General features: G+C 50.7%; 1 protein-coding gene and 1 non-coding gene across 7 annotated transcripts; one reads left to right on the top strand and one right to left on the bottom strand.

Moving 5' to 3' along the window:
• Nucleotides 1-904: 904 nt before the first annotated feature.
• Nucleotides 905-21,375, bottom strand: HDAC6 (histone deacetylase 6). 6 transcript variants are annotated; one of them, XM_038587373.1, is made up of 29 exons: nt 21,227-21,375; nt 20,022-20,144; nt 19,813-19,941; nt 19,587-19,675; nt 18,202-18,286; nt 18,065-18,105; nt 17,270-17,381; nt 17,041-17,138; nt 15,771-15,875; nt 15,577-15,645; nt 9,018-9,144; nt 8,846-8,911; nt 8,694-8,753; nt 8,506-8,595; nt 8,055-8,161; nt 7,890-7,957; nt 7,496-7,661; nt 7,260-7,388; nt 7,008-7,176; nt 6,593-6,726; nt 5,951-6,019; nt 5,670-5,862; nt 4,220-4,369; nt 2,783-2,957; nt 2,216-2,673; nt 2,015-2,134; nt 1,734-1,880; nt 1,510-1,638; nt 905-1,304 (listed from the first exon to the last, which is right to left on the bottom strand). In XM_038587373.1, exons 2-29 carry the CDS (start codon nt 20,112-20,114, stop codon nt 1,236-1,238), a joined length of 3,447 nt encoding a protein of 1,148 aa, XP_038443301.1. In that variant the 5' UTR covers nt 20,115-20,144; nt 21,227-21,375; the 3' UTR covers nt 905-1,235. The 6 variants fall into 6 exon arrangements, with proteins under 6 accessions (XP_038443301.1, XP_038443298.1, XP_038443297.1 ...); XM_038587370.1 differs by lacking the exon at nt 21,227-21,375 and adding an exon at nt 20,867-21,061 and having other exon boundaries at nt 19,813-19,938; XM_038587369.1 differs by lacking the exon at nt 21,227-21,375 and adding an exon at nt 20,867-21,060.
• LOC119868637 lies at nt 16,085-16,196 on the top strand. Its single transcript, XR_005386620.1, has one exon. It is a non-coding gene; the product is annotated as a U6 spliceosomal RNA (small nuclear RNA).
• Nucleotides 21,376-23,194: the final 1,819 nt, after the last annotated feature.

The raw sequence follows: 23,194 nt of genomic DNA, 5'->3' as shown, positions 1-23,194 counted from the left end.
TCGTGTTTTTGGCGTGCGGAGCATGTCAAGTTTGACCTGAATGGCCAGACTTTGTTATATGTCTCAAGAGGGCCCCAAGCGGTGGCGCCTGGGCTGCCTCAAGCAGGCTTTTGGAAAGTAGCTTGGGGGAGAAGGTTTGGCTTGCTTCTGGAGGGAAAGAGTTGCAGGGGAGGGTTATTGTATCAGGGCCTTAGGAATCTGATTTGAAGTGGATGTGTGTCAAGCTCAAACATTTCCCAGACTCCCTTGCAGCTATGACAGCCATGTGGCACAGTTCTGACCAAGGAGATGTAAGTTGAGGTTGGTAGTGGGGAAGCCTCCAGAATGCTCTTTCAAAGATGGATGAATGATGGGGCTCTGTGGGTATCTTGGGTTCATAAGGTGGCCATGAAGAAAAGTCTAAGAAATCTTAACCTGGTCTCTTCTGAGTTGCCAAAGAAATTCTCAGTATATGGGAGAAATAAAACCCCCAAAGTATCCTCCAGTTCCTCATGCCTGGTCAATTATGGGCACTCTGTTCTGGGGGAAGTTACCCATGACCACTAAATCTGAGTATGTTAAACCTAAACCACACTGAAATCAGGACAAAAACACAGATGGGGAGAATGAAGCCTGGTGAGGACACTTCCTGTTAGTTGTCCCCCCTTCTCAGCCCAGGGTGTAGCTGAGACTGGCAGTGAGGCTATTTCTAGGGCAGGCATTCATTTGCTCAGGGATTCCACCATTTAATCTATAGCAGAGCCAGTCAAGCTGCTTGCCCTATTCCCAGTTAGTTTTTTGGACTCTGGTTGGGCAGGGGGTTGACCCGATAAAGACCCATGCCCTCATTCCTTCATTACACCTTGGACCTGTTGGCCAGGGGTGTGGTGTTCTTTACTTACTTAAGGTTAAAAGGCTCTCTCCAGGTTTTGTAATAGCTTGTCCTTTATTACTAATGCAACTCAGCTATATATTGTCAGTTGATCCCCCTCCCTCCAGAGTATCAGGTTCAGGATATCAGCCCCCTCTTGGGACCACTGAACTGCCCCCCGTTTCTTTCCGGGCAGGTTAGATGGAGTCCCTCAAACAGGCAGTGGGCAGGGGGAGATTTACAATTGATCATCACAGTCCTCTTACAAGTATTGATGCTTAAATCGGCATCCCAGGGGAGCTGAAAAGTCTTCAGGATGGGATGGAGTGGGGCTGTGCCTCATCTGAATCCTTAGAAGGTGGAGACGAGAAACATTTTCTGGGATTTAGTGTGAGTGGGGCATGTCCTCCCCAAACTTGTTCTGGTGAGCCACGTTCTTCACATCTAGGAGAGCCTGAGGAGGCGAGAGAGGGTGGGGAGGAGAGTGAGGACCCCTCTACCTCAGCCAGGAGGTTGCCCCACACTAGTCCTCAACCACCCTTCTCCTGGACTGTCCTGTCCCACATGCAGAAGGGTCCTCACTCTCCCTTTACCCAAGCACAGAAGGTCTGTGTGAGGGTGTGTGTGTGCGCGTGTTAGAGGCTCTGCCCAGGACCCACCTGGTGGTGGACATAGGCCTCACAGTTGTAACACCAGGTGGATAGGTCGACGTAGCTGAGGACCAGCGGGTGTCCTGAGTCTTCGTGGTGGTGGAGCATATGAGCACTGATGTAACGACCGCAGTAGACCTGAAGTTGGGAAGTGAGGATTGAGTGGGGATCAGTACCCACCAGCAGTCTGCTCCCAGCCAACCTCCACCCCAACCCCTTCTTCTGCTGCCTACCTGATAGCAAGAGAGACACACCCAGTTCTCCTGGAGCACTCCACAGTCCTGACAAGGTTGGGTCACGTCGAGGCCTGACTCAGGGATGGGGCACACTGCCACCAAATGGGGACACCAGGGCAGCGGTGTCACGGCATAAAGCACGACCTGGAGTGGATGAAACTGAGTGAGCTAGGGACTCCATCTCCCTATCCCATGTCCCTCCACCACATTTTCCTAGCTGGAGGCTGGAACAGGCAAGAGACAGAAGCCACAGTCTTATCCCTGGTGCCTGAGCTCACCTGGTCAGTGTCAGCATGGTCCCCACAGCTCTCATTCAGCACAGAATCATCTACGTCCTGACCTCCAGCTGCCTCTCCTAGTAGCCCCTCCTCTTCTGGGATCTGAGATTCTGGTGCCTTCTGGATGCAGAGGCAAGAGATGTATCTGAGAGGCCAGATTCTTGCCCCTTCTTCCCCCTAACTGGGTGTGGTGGGTCTTACCTCAGCCTCGATGTTTAGTTCCAAGGTCCTGAGATTCTCAATCAGCTTACTGGGGGATATCTGGGGTGTGGCTCCTTGCACAGGTGAGGTTGGGGGAGTCTGGTTATCAGTACATGAGGTTTGGATCACTTCAGCTCCCCCCACAGCTTCCTCTGAGGTGGTCTGGCCTGGTGTGGTTCCTTCTGTGGCTGCCTCTGGGATGGTCTGGTACAGAGTGGTTTCCCCTGTGGTAGCCTCCAAGGACTGGTCCTGATTGAACTCCACCACAGCAGTCTCTGACTTAGCTTGCCCGGGAGTGGACTCTTCCACGGATGATGCTGAGGGACCCTTCTCTGTGTCTATGTCCAGAATGTTCCCTTCTGGTGTGGTCATCCTCTCAGCTGACCCAGGGTTGGCTGGTTGGGTCACTTTCTTGGTGATCAACTCAGAAGTAGAGGGTCCCTCCTTGTCTTCGACCTCTGGAACCACAGGAGGGAGATCCTTGAGTGTGAGTGCTCTCTCCTATCCTGCCCCTGATCCCTGCTCTCTCATGAGCCCCATCACCCCCAGTTTCCCACGTCTGCTCACTCATGACTCGCAAGCTGCGCCAGTATCTGCGATGGACTTGGATGGTCTCGGTGATGGAGGCCAGGGCCCCCGAGAGTGGGGGCCTCGACAGGGTTAGCAGTGGTGGTGGGTCCCCAAGGAGGGAACGGGTACAGGCAGCCATGGACTCTGAGATGGATGTCAGGTTATAGCCACCCTATGTTAAGAAAAAGTGGAGGAAAAGTATGATGGAGGGTCCCCATGGAATCTGGGAGGCAAGATGTTCTGCCTCCCAATCCCCCTCCAGGGCCCTGCAAGTCTGGAGGGTGAAGACAAATGAGTAGAACACACATCTGTCAGATGGGCAGCATCCACCAAGTGAGGTGGCTGTTGAGGGAGATCAATTATGATGTAAAGTGCAAGATAATAATTATCATCATGACAGTAGCACTGAGCGTAATGTTAGTAACAGCAAATATTCCTCAAGTGCCTTCTGGGTGCCAGACCCTATTTTGAGCATTTTATGTGTTATCAAATCACTTAATCCTTACCACCACATGTGCCCAGTCTGTAGGGAAACCCCCTTCACTCAACATCCTATAGGAATCCCAGTCTCTGCTCTTTCTACAAAGAAACTGAGGCTCAGTGTGGTAAGATAATGTGTCTGAGGCCCACAGCGGGAGCTGGGCTACCTGATGGGAGAGTCCAAGTTCTTCACCACTTCCCTGCCCTGACACAAGTGGTCCTGGGCACCCTGTGGGACCTTAGAGCAGCTAATTAATCTCTGTGAGTGACTGTCCTTATCTGCTCAGTAGTGAAAAATAGCAGTATGTAAGGTGGCCCGAGAGGGTTTAACTAGCACACGATAACTCACGACAATTAGAAACTACTTATACAGCACTTAGCACACACCAGGCACTGTTTCATGAGTAGCCAGCCCCATCTTACAGTTGAGGAAACTGAGGCATGGGGGGTGGGTGGCGCAGGGGCACTGAGTGACTCAAAAGGTCAGTGAGTTAACTTTGTCTCGGGAGATTTCTTGAGATAGCTCAAGTAATGGTAAAGGATTTGGACGCCAGCGTGAGTAAGGCTGCTTGGGTTCAAGCCCTGGCTCTGCCATCAGATGTGTGGAGGTGGGCTAGTCACTACACCTCTCTGTGCCTCAGTTTTCCTGATCATGAGGGAGGAAGATGACAAGGTCGGCAGACTCTACCTCGGAAAGCTGTTTTGGCAAGTGAGTGGGTTAATATTACACATGAAGAGCTGGGAGGAGCACACGGCAAATGCCAAGCACTCAGTTAAAGCTATTAAGCTGGTGTTATTGACACCGGGTGTCTATCAACAATCCCAGGTGGGGACACTCAAAGCAGATTTCGGCAAGCTGCCCCCGAGTGTTACAGCTAGCCAGCAGAGAGGGCAGGACTTCAAGCCTTCCAAACCTGGTCCTCCCACCGTGGGAAGAGAGGCAAAGAGAATTACCTCCAGGATTAGGACAACACGGCCATTGGCGAGGCCCATCAGCAGGTGGGTGAGGTGGGCATAGCCCTCCGGTGACACCTGGCAGCCCCCCAGCGGGTCCCCCCGTGCAGCGTCAAAGCCAGCTGAGACCAGCACCAGTTCCGGGTTAAACTGAACCAGGAGAGAAGAGACATGAGGGCATGAGTGTGGTGGCCTGGGTAGCTAGTAGGGGAGGGTGACTCAGACACACAGAGATGCCAGTCAGAGAAAGATGGAGGACTGCAGACTGGGGGACACAGGACCAGAACCCTGAAAATAGGAAGGGGAGGGGAGGACGTGGAGACACAGGGCAGGCAGAATCAGGGTCACAGAGACAGAGACATGGAGACAGATCAACAGGGATGTGGACACACCAAACATAGACTGAGAGACATGATGCAACAGAGACTGGGAGACAGTTCTGGAAATGGACAGATGGGGACACAAAGCAGAGTCATAAGGCAGAGACATGAAATGTGGAGATTCAGACGTCAGGAGATGGTGACATGGGACATACAGGCACAACACAGGGATTTATACAGACAGTGCCAAAGGGAGGTGCACATACACTTCCATCACAGAAAGTGACAATACAAGTGCCACAGGCAGAAAATGGTCACATGCCCACACATATGAGACGGTAGCACGTAGACTGAACTGACATTGTGCTAATCACACACACATACACAACAGTACCTCACAGAGGGGATGGTAAGCCACATCCACCCCTACACAGACACAGTCCTACACGTGCCATTACCCAAATCACCACACACACACACACGCACACACACTGCACACACACACACACACTGCACACAGAGAAAGCAGTCATCTATAGCCACACACTCACGCAGTGTCAGGCAAAGATACACAGGCTACTGCCAGCCAGACACACAAGCAGCTGTGGCAGACAGGCAGAGGGGAATGTCACACATACTCTCACACATGCTGAAAGCCACACACCAGCTGTCACAGAGAGAGCAGTGCACGGTAACATCCAGTGTTACAGCCACCAGAGAGCAAAAACGGTGGTGGCCAAGAGCCATTTGTGCAGCCTCACACACACACACACACACACACACACACACACTCAAACTCCTCCCTGCCTTGCATGTGCAATTCCACAGAGATGGCACTCACACAGGGCCACCTCATATGCATCCAAAGAAGTCCACCACCACATACCTGGAAGTCCCTTATGATTACAGGACCGCAGGGAAGGCGGTCACATAGAGCCACTCTGCAGAGGCAGAAATAGGCCAAGGCCATCGCAGAGTCACATCCTCCCCCCCCCACAGCCATCACTACAGCCACCCACAGGATCAGTCACCCACTACAGCTGTCCCACAGGATCCGTCATCTGGAAGTCAGACACATGCAAGCCCACTGTCACCCACACAGTCACTGCCACATGCATCCCATACTATACCTCATAGGCAATAGGAAGCACCAGACGATGCCAGGCAGCCAGGTAGTCGGCGTCACCCACGCGGGGCCCATTCCAGGCCACGTTGACAGTGAAGCCAGTGCCTGCGGCCTGGCCTACCTGGCTGCTGGCACCCTCATCCCCCATGGGAAAGAAGGTGCCATGATCATACCGATGCAGGGAAATGTAGAGCACACTGCCGGGGTGGGAAGGGGGTGACCATGGCTGGTTAGTGGCCCCCGGCACCCCTGAGGCATGCCCCGGCCCCTGCCCCAGCCCCTCACCTGGGGTCTTCCTCAAATATGTGCTGAGTTCCATTACCATGATGGACATCCCAGTCCACTATCAGGATCCTGGGGAGGGAAGGGCTCCTTAGTGACCTGGGACACTGGCCCCCTGAGAGAGGATAGGGGCTTGAACCCCAGGGTCTGTCTACAGGGGCATTTATTGCTGGTGGCAAAACTCTGGGTCCTGGAGGGGAAAGCAGTGGGTGGCAGGCTTGTGGGTCCTATCAGAGTAAGGATGAAGGCCAGAGACTGGGTCCTGAGGTCTTCACTATGAGCCCAAGCAAGTGCTTGGGGCTGGAACCCCCCCACAAAAAAAAACCCTGTATTGGTAAATGTGGGGAGCTGGATACTGGGTCTTCTGAAGTAAGCACTGGGGGCCTGGACCTTGAAATCTGTCAGGATGGCCATCAGGGGCCAGAAATGAGGGAGCAGGGAGACACTGGGTGCTACAATCTGGGGGTCCTATCTGGTTAAGTACTACAAGGCTAGATCCTTGGTCCTTTTCTGGGGAAGTACTGGGCAAAAGTACACTTGGGTGTTTCTGGGTAAGTCCTGGTGGGAGTCTGCACCACTGGCCCAGTGAGTAAGCACTGAGCTGGTGGTGGGGGGTGGGGGTAATGGAGCCCAGGGAGCCCTCACCGCAGTGCATGCCCACTGATGGCTTGGGCATGGCGAGCAGCCACAGCCACAGAGTTGAAAAAGCAGAAACCACAAGCGGCATCCCGCTCTGCGTGGTGTCCTGGGGGACGCACCACAGCAGTACCATTCAAAACCTGGGGGGGAGGAGCAGGAAGCAAAGATTAGACCACCTGCCCTCGCTGCTTTCTCTCTCCTTTATTCCCTTTATTCTCTCCTTCCGTCACTGCCACTACCCCCAGCTGCTAGGCGCCCCCAGCCGGTAATCCCCATCCCCCCACCGCACTTGCCAGTAAGCAAGGCCTCTGGGGAGCAGGGGTCTTCCTTCCTGTGTGCCTCAGGCCCAGCCCCAACCTCTTTCCATCCCCCCTACCCCTCCCAAGACCCCCCACCCCCACACACACTACGGAGGAGGTACCTCTCTGGCTAGTACAGCCTCCACCAGGCGGCACACAGAGCCAGTGGCCAGTTGCGCACAGGCAAAGGTGCTGGGGCAGATGTAGATGGAGTCAAAGTTGGAGCCCTCGCGGTGCAGCTCCCGGGTTTTCATCTTCTCGGTTGCCCGCAGACGGCCCACATACTCGGCACTGGAGGCACAGACGGGGACAGTCTGGTGCTTCCATCCCCTCCACCAGGGCAGTAGTGGGGGGGGGGTGGAGGGAGGTCTGACCTGTGGCAGGTAAGCAGCTCAGCGTCCGTGGCAGGACGTGTGGGCAAGGTAAGGCAGCGCCCCGCAAGGCCCAGCTCTTCCAAACGGCGCATGATCCGAAAGACTCGCTGAGGCATCTCTGGGTGATGGCTGGGTTTGGGGTGGGGGTGGGCAAGGAACAGAGACAGGGCTTAGTGCTTCAGAAAGGTGGGAGGAATGTCCCTGTCCATTTAGCCAGTGGCCCTCCAACTGCATACTTGTCCCACAAGTTGTAGTGACCCATCATCCGCTGGTCATAGACCAGCCCTGTGCGAGCCTGCAGCATGGGCCACGTCAGAACTGGGAGCACTGAGGGCTGCCACGGTCTCTCCTCTTCCTTCTCCGCCTTTTCCTCCTCCAGGATGTCCTCCTCCAGGGCCTCAGCTGTAAAGGGAGGCCGTTTACTCTACTCCCCGGACCTCAGATCCCTGTAATGCTCTGGAACTCAGTTTACCCAAACATAAAAGAGGTGAGAGGCCTGAAACCAGGGTCCAAGGCGAGAGAGGGCCTGACGCTCCCCTACCAGGAAAAGTCATGCAGGGTCTGGGAGAGTCTCTCTCAAGGGCTCATTTCATGCTTGACTCCCCACCTAGCCCCCTCCCTGCCTCCTACCTGATCTCACAAGGACCTCCCAGAAGGGCTCCAGGGCTTCCAGGGCGCAGAAGAGTGACGCCTGGGCACTAGAGGGCAGGGGAGGGGAAATGTGATCAGATGGCCAGTGGGCAGGCAGTACGGGTCCCACTTTTCTCCTCCTCCACCCTCCACTAGGGTGCTCACCTTGGGCAGGGGGCACTGGGAGACTCCAGGATGGGGCAAGGGTCTCCCAGAAGGGTGTGGAGTGAGGCGCTGACACCTTCAGCCAGGGCGCGGAGGTTGTAGCCGCCCTGGGAAAGGAGTGTGGGGGGCGGGGATCAGGAAAGAGCCACGCATTATGAAGGAAGAACAGCAGTAATGCTACTAGGGTGCTGACTACACAGCAAGCAACAAGGAAAATGAAGGCTGACTTCCATTTCGTTCACCAAACAGTGCAGGGAGGCAATCACCATAGTTATGATGCCCATTTTGCACAAGGCAAGTGGGGGTACAAGTAAGTTCAGTGACTTAGATGAGGTGGTCCAGCTAGTAAGCAGAAGGGCTGGGACAGACTCCTGCCTAACCTGAAAGCTTTGTTCTAATGTCCTCCTGGATGGATCCATAGACGGGCTGAGACTTGAAGGGAGTCACTCACCTCCAGAGATAGGATCAGCTTGCCTCCTGCCAGACCCATGAGCAGGTGGGTTAGCTGAGCGAACCCTGCCGGAGTGGTGGCCATCTCACCCTGGGTGGGGGTAGGGGGTGTGGGATGTGTGTGGAGGATCAGCCTGGCTCGGTGCAGCCCCCTTCTGCCCACGTACCATCCCAGGCAGCCCACCTTACCTTGGGGTCCCCTTGGAGGGCATCAAATCCAGCGGCCACCAGGACCAGCTGGGGCTGGAACTGAGGGGGAAAGGGACTACATGAGGCCACTTGCCCTCACGGCCCATCCCTCAACATTGTTCCTGTCCCAACACACCCCAGACCCCCAGGACCTCAAGGGCGACTGGCAGAAGGAGGCGCAGGAAAGCAGCAATGTAGTCAGCATCTCGCATCCCCACCTGCAGACAGAGCAGCACAATGGAGACATTCTGCCCTCTGCCCCGAAACGGGCTGAAGGGCAGGGTGGGGCCTGACTTTGGGGGTGTAGGGCGGGCAGACGCTGACCTGGTTCCAAGGCACATTGATGGTATATCCCTGGCCTTGGCCAAAACCTATGGTGGACCAGTTAGAGGCCTTCAGGTGGGGCCAGAACCGACCCTGCTCATAGCGGTGGATGGAGAAATAGAGGACGCTGGAGGCAGGGAGGGGGGAAAAAAGAGGTGGGGGCAGTTGAGAGTCAATGCCCCAGACACCCCAACCCACAGCACCCAGCTGACTTGGCCACTCATTCATTCTCTCATCCATTTCCCCACTAACTCCTTAACTCTCACATCCATTCATTCTATTTAGTCACCAACTTATCCACCCTCCCATTCACGAATGTTCCTGTTTCTCCATCACTTCACTCATTCGTGCACTTTCTCACTGGCAAAAACACAGGTATCCTCTGCCTTTCTTTCTCTGTCTCTCATGAATAAATAAATATAATTTTTTTTAAAAAAAGGACCTCAGGGGGTGATCCCAGCGTCCTGGGATCAAGTCCCACATAAGGCTCCCTGCAGGGAACCTGCTTTTACCTCTGTGTATGTCTCTGCCTCTCTGTCTCCCATGAATAAATAAATAAAATCTTAAAAGAAAAAAAACCCACTTGGTACTCTCCTCAGTGCTAGCTTGGGAGACCCTGACAGTGATGGGATCTAGCCCAGTCCCCAAGGTCTTCTGACCCAGCAGGGGACTCAAAATCATACCAGCCTGCCCCACGGGCCCCCGTGACCAAGGTGGTGATAGCAGGACAGATTCTGTGATGTTTGAGACCCAAGGGAGGCATACGGCTCTTAGCTGGTAGGAGCCAGCTAACGTAGAAAAGAGCAGGCAAGGCTGGAGAGCCTAGTGCTTCCCCTGAAGGATGTGGGGAACCTTGAGGGCTAGGGCTTAGGGGGCATGAAATTTGTTTCTGTATATGTGTGGGGGTGGTGGCTGAGGCTTCCTGAGGCCAGTGAAGGGGCCCTTCCTTCTCTCCAGTACCTTACAGGGCACCTCTACTACTTGTATTTTGTAGGTGAGACACTGAGCACTCAGGGCAGTGAGGACAGAGGATACACCAGAGAGACACAGAACAGACCCTGAAAAGGCACGAAGGTCTATGTTCTGATAGAAAGCCCAGCAGGAGGCTGTAGGAGGGCTTAATTCTGATGAGGGCAATCAAAATGAATAATCTTTCCTCCATCCATCCATCTGTTCACTCCCTGTCTTGTTTAAGAATTTTTTAAAAACTTTTTAAAGATTTTATTTATTTATTCATGACAGACACACAGAGAGGCAGAGACACAGGCAGAGGGAGGAGCAGGCTCCATGCAGGGAGCCCGATGTGGGATCCCGGGTCTCCAGGATCAGGCCCTGGGCTGAAGGCAGTGCTAAACCACTGGGCCACCGGGGCTGCCCCTGTTTAAGAATTTAAGGCAACAGTTTTTATCTTTCTTCAGAGAAATGCAAGGAATAGCGGTAAGCAATGAATCTAAACCAACTTAGTCACATTTTAAAAAGTGCTGATAATGTGGTAGTGAAAATTGATGCAACTGATATAGATTCTTGAAATCCAAGAAAAACACCTTGGAATCGAGCAATGAAACCCATGCAAAAGTTCTGATCTTGAGTAGGTGGGAGATAACTGTTTTACTTTTTTTAAAAGATTTTATTTATTTGACAGAGAGAGAGACAGACAGACAGATTACAAGCAGGGGGAGTGGCAGAGGGAGAAGCAGACTCCCCACCAAGCAGGGAGCCTGACTTGGGGGCTCGATCCCAGGACTCTGGGATCATGACCTGAGCCAAAGGCAGATTGCCTAGCCGACTGAGCCTCCTAGGGGCCCGACTGTTTTACTTTTGACTCTGATAAATATCAGTTCTAAACTTTTTTTTTTAAAGTAAGTTAACCAGTAGAGAAAAAGAAAACCACAGTGGAATATAAAGATGATCATCAGGGGAAGAAAAGAATAAAGAAAATAGTCGAAGAAAGCCAAACTCATGACAGCCACCAGAACCAGCAGAATGAACACCCAAGGAAACAAAGCAAACAGCAGGAGGGTTATTATTTTTTTTTGCTTGCTTGTTTGTTTAAAGATTTATTTATTTTAATTTGGGAGAGAAAGAGTATGAGTGGGGAGAGGGGCAGGGGAGAGGGAGAGAGAGAGAGAGAGAATCTCAAGCAGCATGGAGCCCAACACAGCGCTCTATCCCGGGACCTGACATCATGACCTGAGCTGAAACCAAGAGTTGGATGCTTAACTGAGTCACCCAGGCACCCCAGCAGGAGGTTTTAAAATAAGTTCCACTGATTTCTAATAAAAGAATGGTGGACTGATAGCACAGGTTTACCTCCTTGCTCTCCCACAATCCCAGTCAAAAGACAGTAAAAGGAAGTTTAAACAAGGATCATCTCAGAAAGATGGAGACAATTAGAGACTTCAACAAATCCCTGGGAAATAGTCTTTGAGACTCCAAGGGCCTCACGGAGCCCTCTCTCATGCTGAGCAGATCACGGAGGGAACCCAAGATGACCTGAGGTTTCCCTTCTGGAGACATCAAGTACAGATCCAGGTCAAAGTACACAAAATCAATTCTGAGTAGCCAATTCACTGAATGACCAATTCACTAGATTTTCTTGTTCTCTTAACTACTTAGCCTTAGTTTACCTGTTTTTATCATCTTCATATTAGTACTTTAAGGCTTGATCAATTTGTCTCCACCCAGGACCCTGCTGATGGAGTTAAGAGCCCAAGAGATGGGGAGCTAGGAGATTGAAGGGCATGGATAAATGTGTGCTTTTTTTCCCCAATTATACATTCTTATTTATGAGAAAGAATGCATTGAATATATTTACAATTCTTCATATCTGTGTATATTGTCAATAACATATCCACAAAAGAACACAGCTATAGCCTCCAATGCATTTATTAAAACAAAAAGAATGATGAATGAAGTTAGGGAATTCTTGTTTGCTTAGAGACGATATACGATGGTAAATTTTTTTTTTAATTTTTATTTATTTATGATAGTCACAGAGAGAGAGAGAGGCAGAGACACAGGCAGAGGGAGAAGCAGGCTCCATGCACCGGGAGCCCGATGTGGGAATCGATCCCGGGTCTCCAGGATCGCGCCCTGGGCCAAAGGCAGGCGCCAAACCGCTGCGCCACCCAGGGATCCCGGTAAATTTTTTTTAATTTAAAATACATCCTCTATGTTTTAGAGAGATATTCTAGAATATTTACAGAAAAATGATATGGTAATCTGGGATTAACTTAAAAATATTACAGAAAGATGGCAGTAATAAAAAAAAGAAGAATGGCAGTGATGGCAGGTACAGATGAAATCAGATTGGCCAACTGAGTTGATAATTGTTGAAGCATTCAAGAAGCCAGAAACAGACAAAATAACACAGGAGAAAGAGATTAATAAAGATAAAAACAGAAAAAATAATTAAGTATAAAAAATAAATGCTAGGGGTGCCTGAGTGGCTCAGCTAGTTGAGTGACTCTTGTTTTGGCTCAGGTCATGATTTCAGGGTCATGGGATAGAGCCCTGCATAGGACTCTGTGCAGCACTGATTACGCTTGAGTTTCTCTCCCTCTGCCCCTACCCTCACTCTTTCTCTTGTTCTCTCTCAAAATAAATAAATCTTAAAAAAATAAACATGGGGTACCTGGGTGGTTCAGTTGGTTTAGCATCTGCCTTTGGCTCAGGTCATGATCCTACGGTCCTGGGATCGAGTCCCATGTCTGGCTTCCTGCTCAGTGGGGAGTCTGCTTCTCTCTCTCCCTCTGCTATTCCCCCTGCTTGTACTTACTTTCTCTCTCAAATAAATAAAATCTTAAAAAAAAACCCCAAACCCCACTAGAACAGTGGATGGCCAAAAAAGCCAAAAGTTAGATTTGAAAAAATTAGTACAACTGACAAATGTTCAGCAAGACAGACGGTAAAAAAAAGAGATGCCATCACAAGAAGAGACCCCCCCCTTTTCCTGGCATTTGGCAGGACCCCATCTGATGCATGGCTTCCTGTCCATGCTCCCTAAGGTTAAGATCTGTCAGTGGACATGACATTTCCTGCCCCCACCCTGGGGAAACAAATTTGAGGAAACAGACTGGCATGCACTCCAGAAAAGCAGCCCCAGGACAGCCACCTTCACCAGCATTTTTCAATATGAATGCCAAATAAGAACTGCTAGACATTTGAGGCAAACTGAGGAAAACTTAGAGCGCTTCTATTTACTCCTCTTTAAAAACAAGCTGAGGAATGAGAGGATGCAGAAACAGGGAGGAAGAAAGTGCTTTTGAAGATGAAAACAATGTCTAAATATGTAATTCAATGGAAGAGCTTCAAGATATAATATAGTTGAGGAACTCTCCCAGGACACAGAGCAAAATGAAGAAGAAAACACGAGAGAGGGACACCTGGGTGGCTCAGTGGTTTACTGTCTGTCTTTGGCTCAGGGCGTGATCCCAGGGTCTAGGATCAAGTCCCACATCAGGCTCCTTGTGGGGAGTCTGCTTCCCCTCTGCCTGTGTCTCTCATGAATAAATAAATAAAATCTTTAAAAAAAGAGAATACAAGAGACCAGACAGAATACAGTGGAATACAGGAGCACCTGGGTGGCTTACTCAGTTAAGCATCTGCCTTTGGCTCAGGTCATGATCCCAGGATCCTGGGATTGAGCCCCACACTGGGCTCCCTGCTCAGCAGGAGTCTGCTCATCACTCTGTCCCTCACCTCACTCATTCTCTCTTGCTCTTTCTCTGTCTCTCAAATAAATAAATAAAATCTTTCTTTAAAAGACCCTTTAGAAGAAAGCATCTGAGGAGGGCAGCCCTGGTGGCGCAGCAGTTTAGCGCCGCCTGCAGCCTGGGGTGTGGTCCTGGAGACCCGGGATCGAGTCCCACATCAGGCTCCCTGCATGGAACCTGCTTCTCCCTCTGCCTGTGTCTGTCTGTCTGTCTCTCTCTCTCTCTCCCTCTCCGTGTGTGTTTCACATTAATAAATAAATAAAACCTAAAAAAATTTTTAAAAAAGACTGTCCTTTAAAAAAAAAAAAAGCATCTGAGGATTTAAGATTTAAGAAAGGCATGAGTCTTCAGATGTAAAATGTCTACTCCCTGCTAAGGGGAATGAAGAGGCCGGGATGAAAGTTCAGAACACAGGGATAGAAAGAAGAAAGTGATATCTTTGGAGAGGGAAATGGATTACTCAGAAAGAAATAAAAGTCAGACACCTGTCAGCAACATTGAATGCTACATAATAATAAAGCAATGTTCAGAGAACTGCCAACCTAGATTAAATAATAGGCCATGGGAACTTGGGATCTGTGGGGGAAAAAGGGGATTCTATGCAGTTGATTTGATAGAAGGTTGAATAAAACAACACTTAGTGTCCCTACTGACGAGGATTTGCTCAATCACTTTCCACAGGAAGGGTAAGCTGGTGCCACATTTCAGGAGGGAAGTCTGGCAGGAGACCCCAGATTTGAAAGCCCATTGACCCTCTGACCCAGCAATCCACACTTGGAAATTCATCCTATATGTGTACATCCTATACGTGTACAAAGGAATGCAAAGTTACATCTTTCTAAATTACAGATTTTAAGATAATATAAAATGATATATTTCCACTGTAGAACTGTCTGTTATAGCAAAAACTGGAAAGCACCATAAATGTCCGAGGGTTAAATGACCAGAGATACAGCTATACAACGGGATACTGAACGCTCCTTGCAAAGACCAAGGTGTTCTTTAGAGGCATTAATGTGGAGAGGTGCCCAGGACACGTTGTTAAATGCAAAAAGCAAATTGCCGAAGAACACAGAAAGCAACATCCCATTAGGGGGTGCATTAATGACCATACTAAATATTCATCCATCTAAAGAAAAAATTCTGTAAGAATATAACTGACACTATCAGTAAGTTATTTGGAAGTGGCAGGAATTCCAGGAGACTCACTGTTTTAGACATTTCTGTATTGCTCAATTATCTTTGCTTTTTTTAAAATCCTGCTGGAATTTTTAAAAAAGACTTTATTTATTTGACAGAAAAAAAAAGTATAAGCATAGTAGTATGCAGAGGGAGAAGGAGAAGCAGGCTCCCCACTGAGCAAGGAGCCCGACATGGGGCTTGATCCCAGGATCCTGGGATCATGACCTGGGCCTAAGGCAGACACCTTACCGACTGAGCCACTTAAGTGCCCCAATGTTGTTCAATTTCATTAAATATTTTGCAGTAGTCAGAATCAGAAAAATAAACCCGTAATTTGAAGTTCACTCCAGTTCCGAGGGAAACTTGTGAACAAGGTCTTCAAACATCTGTGGGCTCAAATCTCATCTCTCCCACTACTCTGTATGACCGTGTGAGCTGTAAGCCTCAGTTCCCCCATCTGTAAAATGGGGAAGCCAGCGGACCCTGCCTCACAGTGAAATTAAGCAAGAAAGAAGGCAATGTAGAGAGCTACACAGAACTGGGTTCTAAGGTGGGCCTGATGAATGTGAATGCCTTCCGTTCCTGCCTAGGCTCCTGGCTGGGCCTGTAAGGATGCGGGGGTGGCTGGAAGTCTAGCATCTAAGGCAGCACTCAGGGCATACCTGGGGTCCTGGTCAAAGGTAAACTGTGTTCCTTGACCATGGTGTACATCCCAATCCACGATAAGGACCCTGTGAGGATGACAGAGGTGGGGTACTATGTAAGAGGATCAAGGTGCATCTGGCGGAAGGGCCCAGACCAGGATACCCTACCCTGTGCCACCCCCACCACCCCCGCCCCCCTGCTTGCTGCTGACCTCTCAATGTTATGCTTCTGTTGAGCGTAGCGGGCAGCCACGGCCACATGGTTGAACATGCAATACCCATCCATAAGGCTGTGCTGGGCGTGGTGTCCAGGAGGCCTGGGCAGGACAGGGAAGGCCACAGATTGGGGGTGGGGGTCCTCCTCTACAGAGGCAGACTCTCCCCTGTGTTCCAATTCTAGACCACCAACTCCTCTGGTTACAAATCTGTCAGGAACTGAGTACCTGGGGCCCCCAGACCTTCACCCCATCTACTGCTCTCTACCCAAAGGAAATTGCATAATGTTCGTTAAAGTTATCAACGTGTAATGCTCCCTCTGGCAGCACATATACTAAAATGTAGGCAGAGGGAGAGGGAGAGGATTAGCATGGCCACTGTGCAAGGGTGACGCAAAAATTTGTAAAGTGTTCCATGTTTTTTTTCACTATATTGTACACCTGAAACTAATGTAACACTGCATGTTAACTATACTGGAATTAAAATTTTTAAAATAAGTAAAATAAAAGTGATCAGTGCACACACCCTCACAGCCATTCTGTTCCCGGGGACTTAGCCCACAGCCCACAAAATATAAAGGGTGAAATAACAATGTTTCTAAATGGATAATGGTATTTGCTGTGACATGTTTTGGAAACAGCAAATGACTGGGGAGAACCAAAACGCCCATTTCTAGGGGGCTGGTTAACTTCCTGTGCATTTGCACAGTGTCGTTCTACGCAGATCTAAGGCATGCACTGTTCGAGAAAAGCTTTCCAAGACATAGAAGTGAAAAATGCATGGTACGGAAGGGAGCATATTGAGTGCTACCACCTTTTGTGGCTAAAAAAAGGGGGAGGAGAAAGGCTGTATCTTCTGCATTTCATCAATTTTGGGATGCCAACAACGTGAAGATGTATAGTGATTTCACATGCCAACAACAAAACAGAAAACACTGCTAAATGAATTCTAAGACGCCACTGTTTGCAAGATGAGTCTGGTTTTCAAGATGGTAAAATACAGATTTCAGCATTGATAAAATATGGCATTTACTCCACGAATAAACACAGAATGTTTCTGGGTGCACACATGAGTCATTGGTTACAATGGCTACCTCCAGGAGAGAAAGCAGGTCTCTGAGGGATGAGGGTAGGAGATTTTTTGGTATCCCCTCTTGTATCTTTTGACTCTTGAACCATATGAATATACCACCCATACCAATACATTTTACATTCGAGAGAAGGAATTTTTTAAAATATAAAACAGCCAAATGCCGGTGGGTCCTACCTGACAATGGCCATGCCATTCCGGATCTCGTTCCTCAGGACTGCATCCACCAGCCTAAGGACAGAGCCTGAGGCCAGGCAGGCACAAGTATAGGAGTTCTGAAAAGACAGTGGGGATCCAGAGAGGGAGTAAGGGAGAGAGCAGCCCTGTCCACTCCACTACTCCTCCCCAGGATGTGGTGGGCATGGGGATGGGAAACCCTAGGATTGCCACCACCCTCTGCTCTTACAGTTCTTATCCATACCGGATGCAGATAAACTGAGTCATAGGTGTCAGCTAGGATGCGGAGCTCTCCCTCATTCATATACTGGGTCGTCTCCATCAGATCAATGTATTCTAGGCTGGGGACACAGACAGGAGATGAGATTCAAGGATTTGCCTCCCTCCTGGGCCTGAGTCAGGGCTGTCCCTTCTGAGCCCTGGTCAAGACAGGCCCCCTCAACTGTCAATCTGAGGGATCAGCTGGGATACAGGACATGTTTCCTGATTCTTCCCCAGCCAGCCTCATTTCCAGTAATATCCCTTGCTCTCTGCTCTAGCCAGAATAAATCCTACCCCCAGGCCATTGGCCACACTGTTGTAGCTGTCTGTACCTCCCTTCCCTCAGCTTTCCTCTTCATCTGACTCACTCTTTCTCAGCTCAGACAGCCCCTCTGCCAAGCTAGTTCTCCTTGAATCACATCACACCAGGGCCCTCACTCTGGGTTCCTACAGCCCATGGAGGAACCTCCAATCACTCTCCACATGTCCATCCTCTGTTTACACACTAGGTTGTAATACCAACAGCCTATTGTGGGCTGATGACATGGCAGACACCACTCTAAGCACTCAACACATCTCGGAGCCTCCTGAGGAACTTCTGTTTACAAGTTCCCGTGTGATAGGCGAGGACGCTCAGATTCAGAGACTCAGCAACTTGCTCAAGGCCACAAGGCCTAGGACATTCCTTCCCAGAGAATGCGGCCTGCCCTGGTTGGCCCAGGGTGGCCTCCTCCCCACCGCTACAAGGCCCTGAAGCCTTCACCTGTGAACCAACATCAGCTCCTCCTTTTCAGCAAACCGAGCCTGGAGAGACACAAGGAATAAAGGGTTAAGGCATTGGCCGCACCCAGGCTCTGCCAGCTCCTGCCCACCACCCAGGGTGTCGGCTGAGGGACTCACCTGAAAGGACACGCAGCGGTCCAGGAGGCCATCCTGGATCAGTTGTTCCTTGATGGCATGGAGCCGCTCAGGGCCCTCAGGAAAGCTGGGTTGACAAGACATACAGTTACACACCCACACACACACAGACTCTCTCTTCCCCCTCTAAAATGCAATCTTCCCAGAGGCAGGGGTTCTGTTTGTTTTGTCTACCACGGCATCCCTAGCTCCTCAGGAGATGGCAGACATGTATTCGAGAATGAAATCTTTTGCCATCATGAGTCTTCTGTTGGGAGAGGGGACATACACACATAAGTGTGATAAATGAGCAAACAATGATATAGACTAGGAAGGCCTCCAACAGCAGGTGTGGGGGAAGGGGAGCAGACAAAGACCTCTTGGAGCAAGTCTCCTTGAGATGGGAATGTTAACTGGGTGAGGAGGAGGTGGAAATGAGTTTCTGGAAGAGGGGGCCAGCCAGGGTAAAGACCCGAGCTGACAGAGTGCCTGGCGATGCTGGAGGAACAGCAGGGGGACCAGTGTGGGTGAAATGAAGCTACGCGAGTGACTGGCTGATGAGGTCACTGAAGTGGTGTGGAGCCAGATCACGTGGTATGTTATAGGCCAGAATGAAGAATCTGGACTTTACCTTGAGGGCAATGGTATACCCTTGAAGGATTCTAAAAAAGAGAACAGGACTCTAACTAATGTAATGCAGTATGTCAACTATACTTCAGTTAAAAAGTAATTAAAAAGAGAGAGACAACATCATCTCACACGTATTTTGGTTTTCTTTGGCTGCCATGTGGAGAACAGACAGCAGGGTGAGGGTGAAAGCAGGCAGCCAAGGAGAAGGCCTCGGCCAAGTCTAGGTAAGTGATGGTGGTGGTGGCAGTGGAGGTGGTAAGGAGAGGTCAGGTACTGAATACATTTCCAACACAGAGCCAAAAGAATTACAACATGTGTGAGCAAATGGGAGGTATAAATTCTTGCATTTCTGCATGAAATATCCTTTCTTCAAGGAAGCCTTCTGCGAACCCCGGAATGCTAGTCTAGGGTCCTCTATCAAACACTCTTGAATCCCCTAGTCTGGGGTTATCCTTCGTTAAATACTTCACACTGCTGTTGGCTGTTTAATGATTTGCTCTCCTACTCAACTAACAGCTCCTAGAGAAGGGGCCCTGTCTGTCTGGTCTGACATGTCTGTATCACCAACTCCTGGAACACAGTGCATACTCAGGAGGTGTTGGCCAAATGAAAAGAATCTTTTCAAGCCTAAGCCTCCCCACTTGAAATCATCTGCTGCCAGTCTCCAGGCTAGCATAAGAATGGCTTCGTTCTTGCTAATGGGCTCTAAGGGCATTTATTTTTGTGGTTAGGGTACCGTCTGGAGGAGCCAGCCTCACCTGTCATCCCAGAGGCAGTGGAATTCATTTAGTTGCTCATCAAACACCAAGCCAGTGCCACAAAGTGTCTTGGCCTCAAGGTTCAGATCCTGCAGGGAGAAAAAAAGGGGAGAAACCGATCCACTTTGGGCCCGAGTCAGAAGGAACACACACTGTCCAGGAGGGAGAACCACAGGATTCTGATTGTCACAGGAAGCTAAATCCATTGAGCCCAGGCCACTCTCACCAGCCCTTGCAGGCCCACGATTAGGTCTTGCTCTGCTGCTTGGCTGAGCTTCTTCATTCTGCCTTTCTTCTTTACCTCTGCTAGACTAGGGCTGGAGTGGCGTAAGGCACCCTTCTTAACACCTCGCTTCTGCCAAACAGAGAGAAGGGTCAGATTCCAGGGCACGGCCTACTGCTCCTCCCCCCCATCAGGCAGGTTTGGGGCCTCACCGAGGTGACGCTGGAGTCGTGGGGGGGCGAATGGGGGTTATGCCTACTCCTTCGCTGCCTGGTTGTGGTGGAATCCTGGCCGGTGGAGGTCATGGTCGGGGAGACTTCACCCCTGATGCGGCTCTGGGGGGTGGGGTGGCGGTGACTACGAACAGGCTGGAGTGCCCTGAGGGCCTCCCAGACCCCGCCCCCTATACAGTCTCCATCCCTTCTGCTATCCTACTCCCCACCGCCTTCTAAACTCCACCCCTTTCAAGGCCTTCTCCTTCCACTGGGGTGTCCATTCCACCTGGTCCCGCCCATCCCAGTAGGCTCCACCCCCTTAACACTATTCTTTCCCCTTTAAAAGTCTTGCCCTTTCGCGGAGCAATAAGTCCCCAGGCTCAGTCCGTCCTAGCGCCGGCCCTTTCCAGCTAATCACCGCCCTTTCCGCTCCCCCAAATCACATTCCCAGACTCTTTCATTCCTCCAAGCCTCGCCAAGACCCCACCCCTTCACAAATCTGCCCCTTCCAGCTAATCTCCCAGAATAATCACCCACCCTTTCACTCAGCCAGACCCAGACCCCGCTCCGGCCCCGACTCCACCCTTAACGATCCACTTAACTCCACCCCTTATCAGGCTGGACCGACACCTTCCACTTGGCCAGATCCCGCCCCTAACGTTTCAACGAGCCTCGCTCCTCGGGGAACTGCCCCTTTCCTTCCACCAGATCCCACCCCCTGCTCAAACCCTACCCTCAAGCTCCAGCAAATCCCTTCAGCCAGTTTCAGGCCGCCTCCCACCAGTCCCCTCCCCCTTCCGACCCCACAGCCGACGCCGACCAATCCCTTCGGCTCCACTCACTGAGCGCAGCCCTTTTTTCAAACTCCGCCCAGGGCTCCCGCCGCCAAATTCCTGGCGACCTGCGGGACGGCGGGTGCTTGAGGCCCTCTTTTCCATTGGGCCGGTCTCTCTACTGCCCGCCCCGATCCGCCTACACTGTGTGTCGGTGCTCAGGGCCGCGCCCTTCAGGCGGGCCATACTTCCCGCGAGCTCACAAACGCCGTGGGTACGTCAGCGCGCGACGCTGGCTGTGCTGCGCCTGCGTGAAGCGTGCCCCCGCGGTTCGAGGTGGCGCTCAGGCTCTAGCCCGCCCCTCCCCCAACCACCGCCGCTGCCGTCCTGGCTCCCGTGGCCGCTGTCTCTCGATCCTTGTCCGGTCACCTTAGGAGTCCTCCGGACCCGCGCCAGTTGTCCTGTACGATGACTCAAGAGAGCAAACAAGCAAGCGAGGGAATTAGGAAGGGGCGGTTTCTTTTCTCCCGGTGGCTTCCTGCGCGGCGCGCTGTGATGACGTAGCGCGGGCGGGCCGGCGGCAGGGCCCCGGAGCGCGGTGGATATTGGAGGATGGCTGGTGGTGGCCAGAATGGGAGTGGTGACGATGTTAAATGCTGTGAGGCTTTTCCGAGTTAATATTCACTAAGGTGGCCCACAGGAAGCACTCACTAAATGTTAGCTGCTGCTATTCTGCTGGGAATATGGTTGGTAGGATGGAAGGAGGTTTACTGAGTGCAGTCGTGATGATAGCAAGTAATATGTGACAGGCACTGTCGTAAGCCACAATTCTGTGAGGTAGTTCCTATTATTAAGGCTGCTTTGGAGATAAGGAAACTGAGGTTACACGACTTAGCCATGTGACCCTTAGCAAGTTGCTGAACATCTATGTGCTTCGGTTTCTTCATCTGGCAAATTGTGATAATAGTGCCCGGGGCTTGAATAGACTCATGGAGAGTTTTTCTTGGATGGCAGTTCTCCCTCCAGCCCTCTCCATTGGGTAACCTCTGCCCCCAAGCTGTAGGGAAAGCGTGTGCCTGGGAAGTAGGGGGAGTTGCACCCGTGTGCCCCTCCAACTCCCTCACACCCCTTGTCTAGATGTCTAAATATCAGCTCCGCAGGAGGCCGGTTTGTCCTCCTAATCTCCCTCTCTCATTCTTCACCATTTCCTACCGGGCTGTAGGCTGGGGCTGAAGAGATAAGCGGTCTGGGGTTCAGCATGCTGACTAACAAATAGATTGACAGCCCCACCACCCAGTAGCCTGGCCCTATGACCCTTTAGAAAACCCCAGTTCCACCCTTCTCTTTCACTCTTTTGCTACCAGAACATGGTTTTGTTTTGTTTGGTTTTATTTTTTGTCCCAGTGGAAGAGGATCAAGTCCTAAGACCTTTAAACCTCCACATGCACCAAAGAAAACATGATACACACTGAGGAACATTCTGGGGTTGTAGTGCCCTCAGAACAGTAGAGTAGGGAGCACCCGGTAAGACCCACGGCCCATTTTTCTGTATAGTCACAAGACAGATTCCTGAAGAGCAGAGGTCAGTGAACTTTTCTGTAAAGAGCCGGATAGTAAATATTTTAGGCATTGCAGGCCACATAATGGTCTCTGTGGCATATTCCTTCTTTTCCTTTAAAAATGAGACTGGTTGAAGTCTGGCTTTGTCCTAAAGGCTATAGCTTTTTGATCCTGCTATATAGACTCTCAGTCTTTGGTTTCCTTTATCTGGCTGGGATTCTTTTTACAGGATGAGTGCAGAATTTCCTTGCTTCCTGAGGAGAGGTATTCCTTTTGTGTGAAGACAGGAATTCATGGACAGGGTCAGGTCACTTCTGGTGTTCTACTGGGTTAACTAGTGTTCCTGGACAGAACGAGGACAGGGATTCCTGTAGTTTCTATAGTTTTGTTCCTCTCCTGAACCAAGTAGGGATTTCTTTTTTTTTTAAGATTTTATTTATTTATTCATGACAGACACCGAGAAAGAGAGGCAGAGACACAGGTAGAGGGAGAAGCAGGCTCTGTGCAGGGAGCCCAATGCGGAACTCGATCCCGGGTCCCCAGGATCACACCATGGGCTGAAGGCGACGTCAAAATGCTGGGCCACCAGGGCTGCCCCCAAGCAGGGATTTCTATACAGGACAAGATAGTTGTTTCTGGAGAGCTCCAGACTAGGGGTTCCATACAAGTTTAGGATGGGGCTTCTTATACTGCCTTATGAGTTTCCTACAAAGAGATCAGGTGGTCCAGTTCAGGGTTAGCGCATGTGTTTCTATACAGGTTCAGAGCTGTATTAATGTAGACAGTAGGAACAGGTGTTTGTGTCTAGATTCAATGAAGAAATTGTTATTAATTGGT

This window comes from Canis lupus, chromosome X (genome assembly GCF_011100685.1).
Source record: "Canis lupus familiaris isolate Mischka breed German Shepherd chromosome X, alternate assembly UU_Cfam_GSD_1.0, whole genome shotgun sequence".
NCBI classification, from domain to species: Eukaryota; Metazoa; Chordata; class Mammalia; order Carnivora; family Canidae; genus Canis; species Canis lupus.
This window is presented reverse-complemented; position numbering and strand designations above follow the sequence as displayed.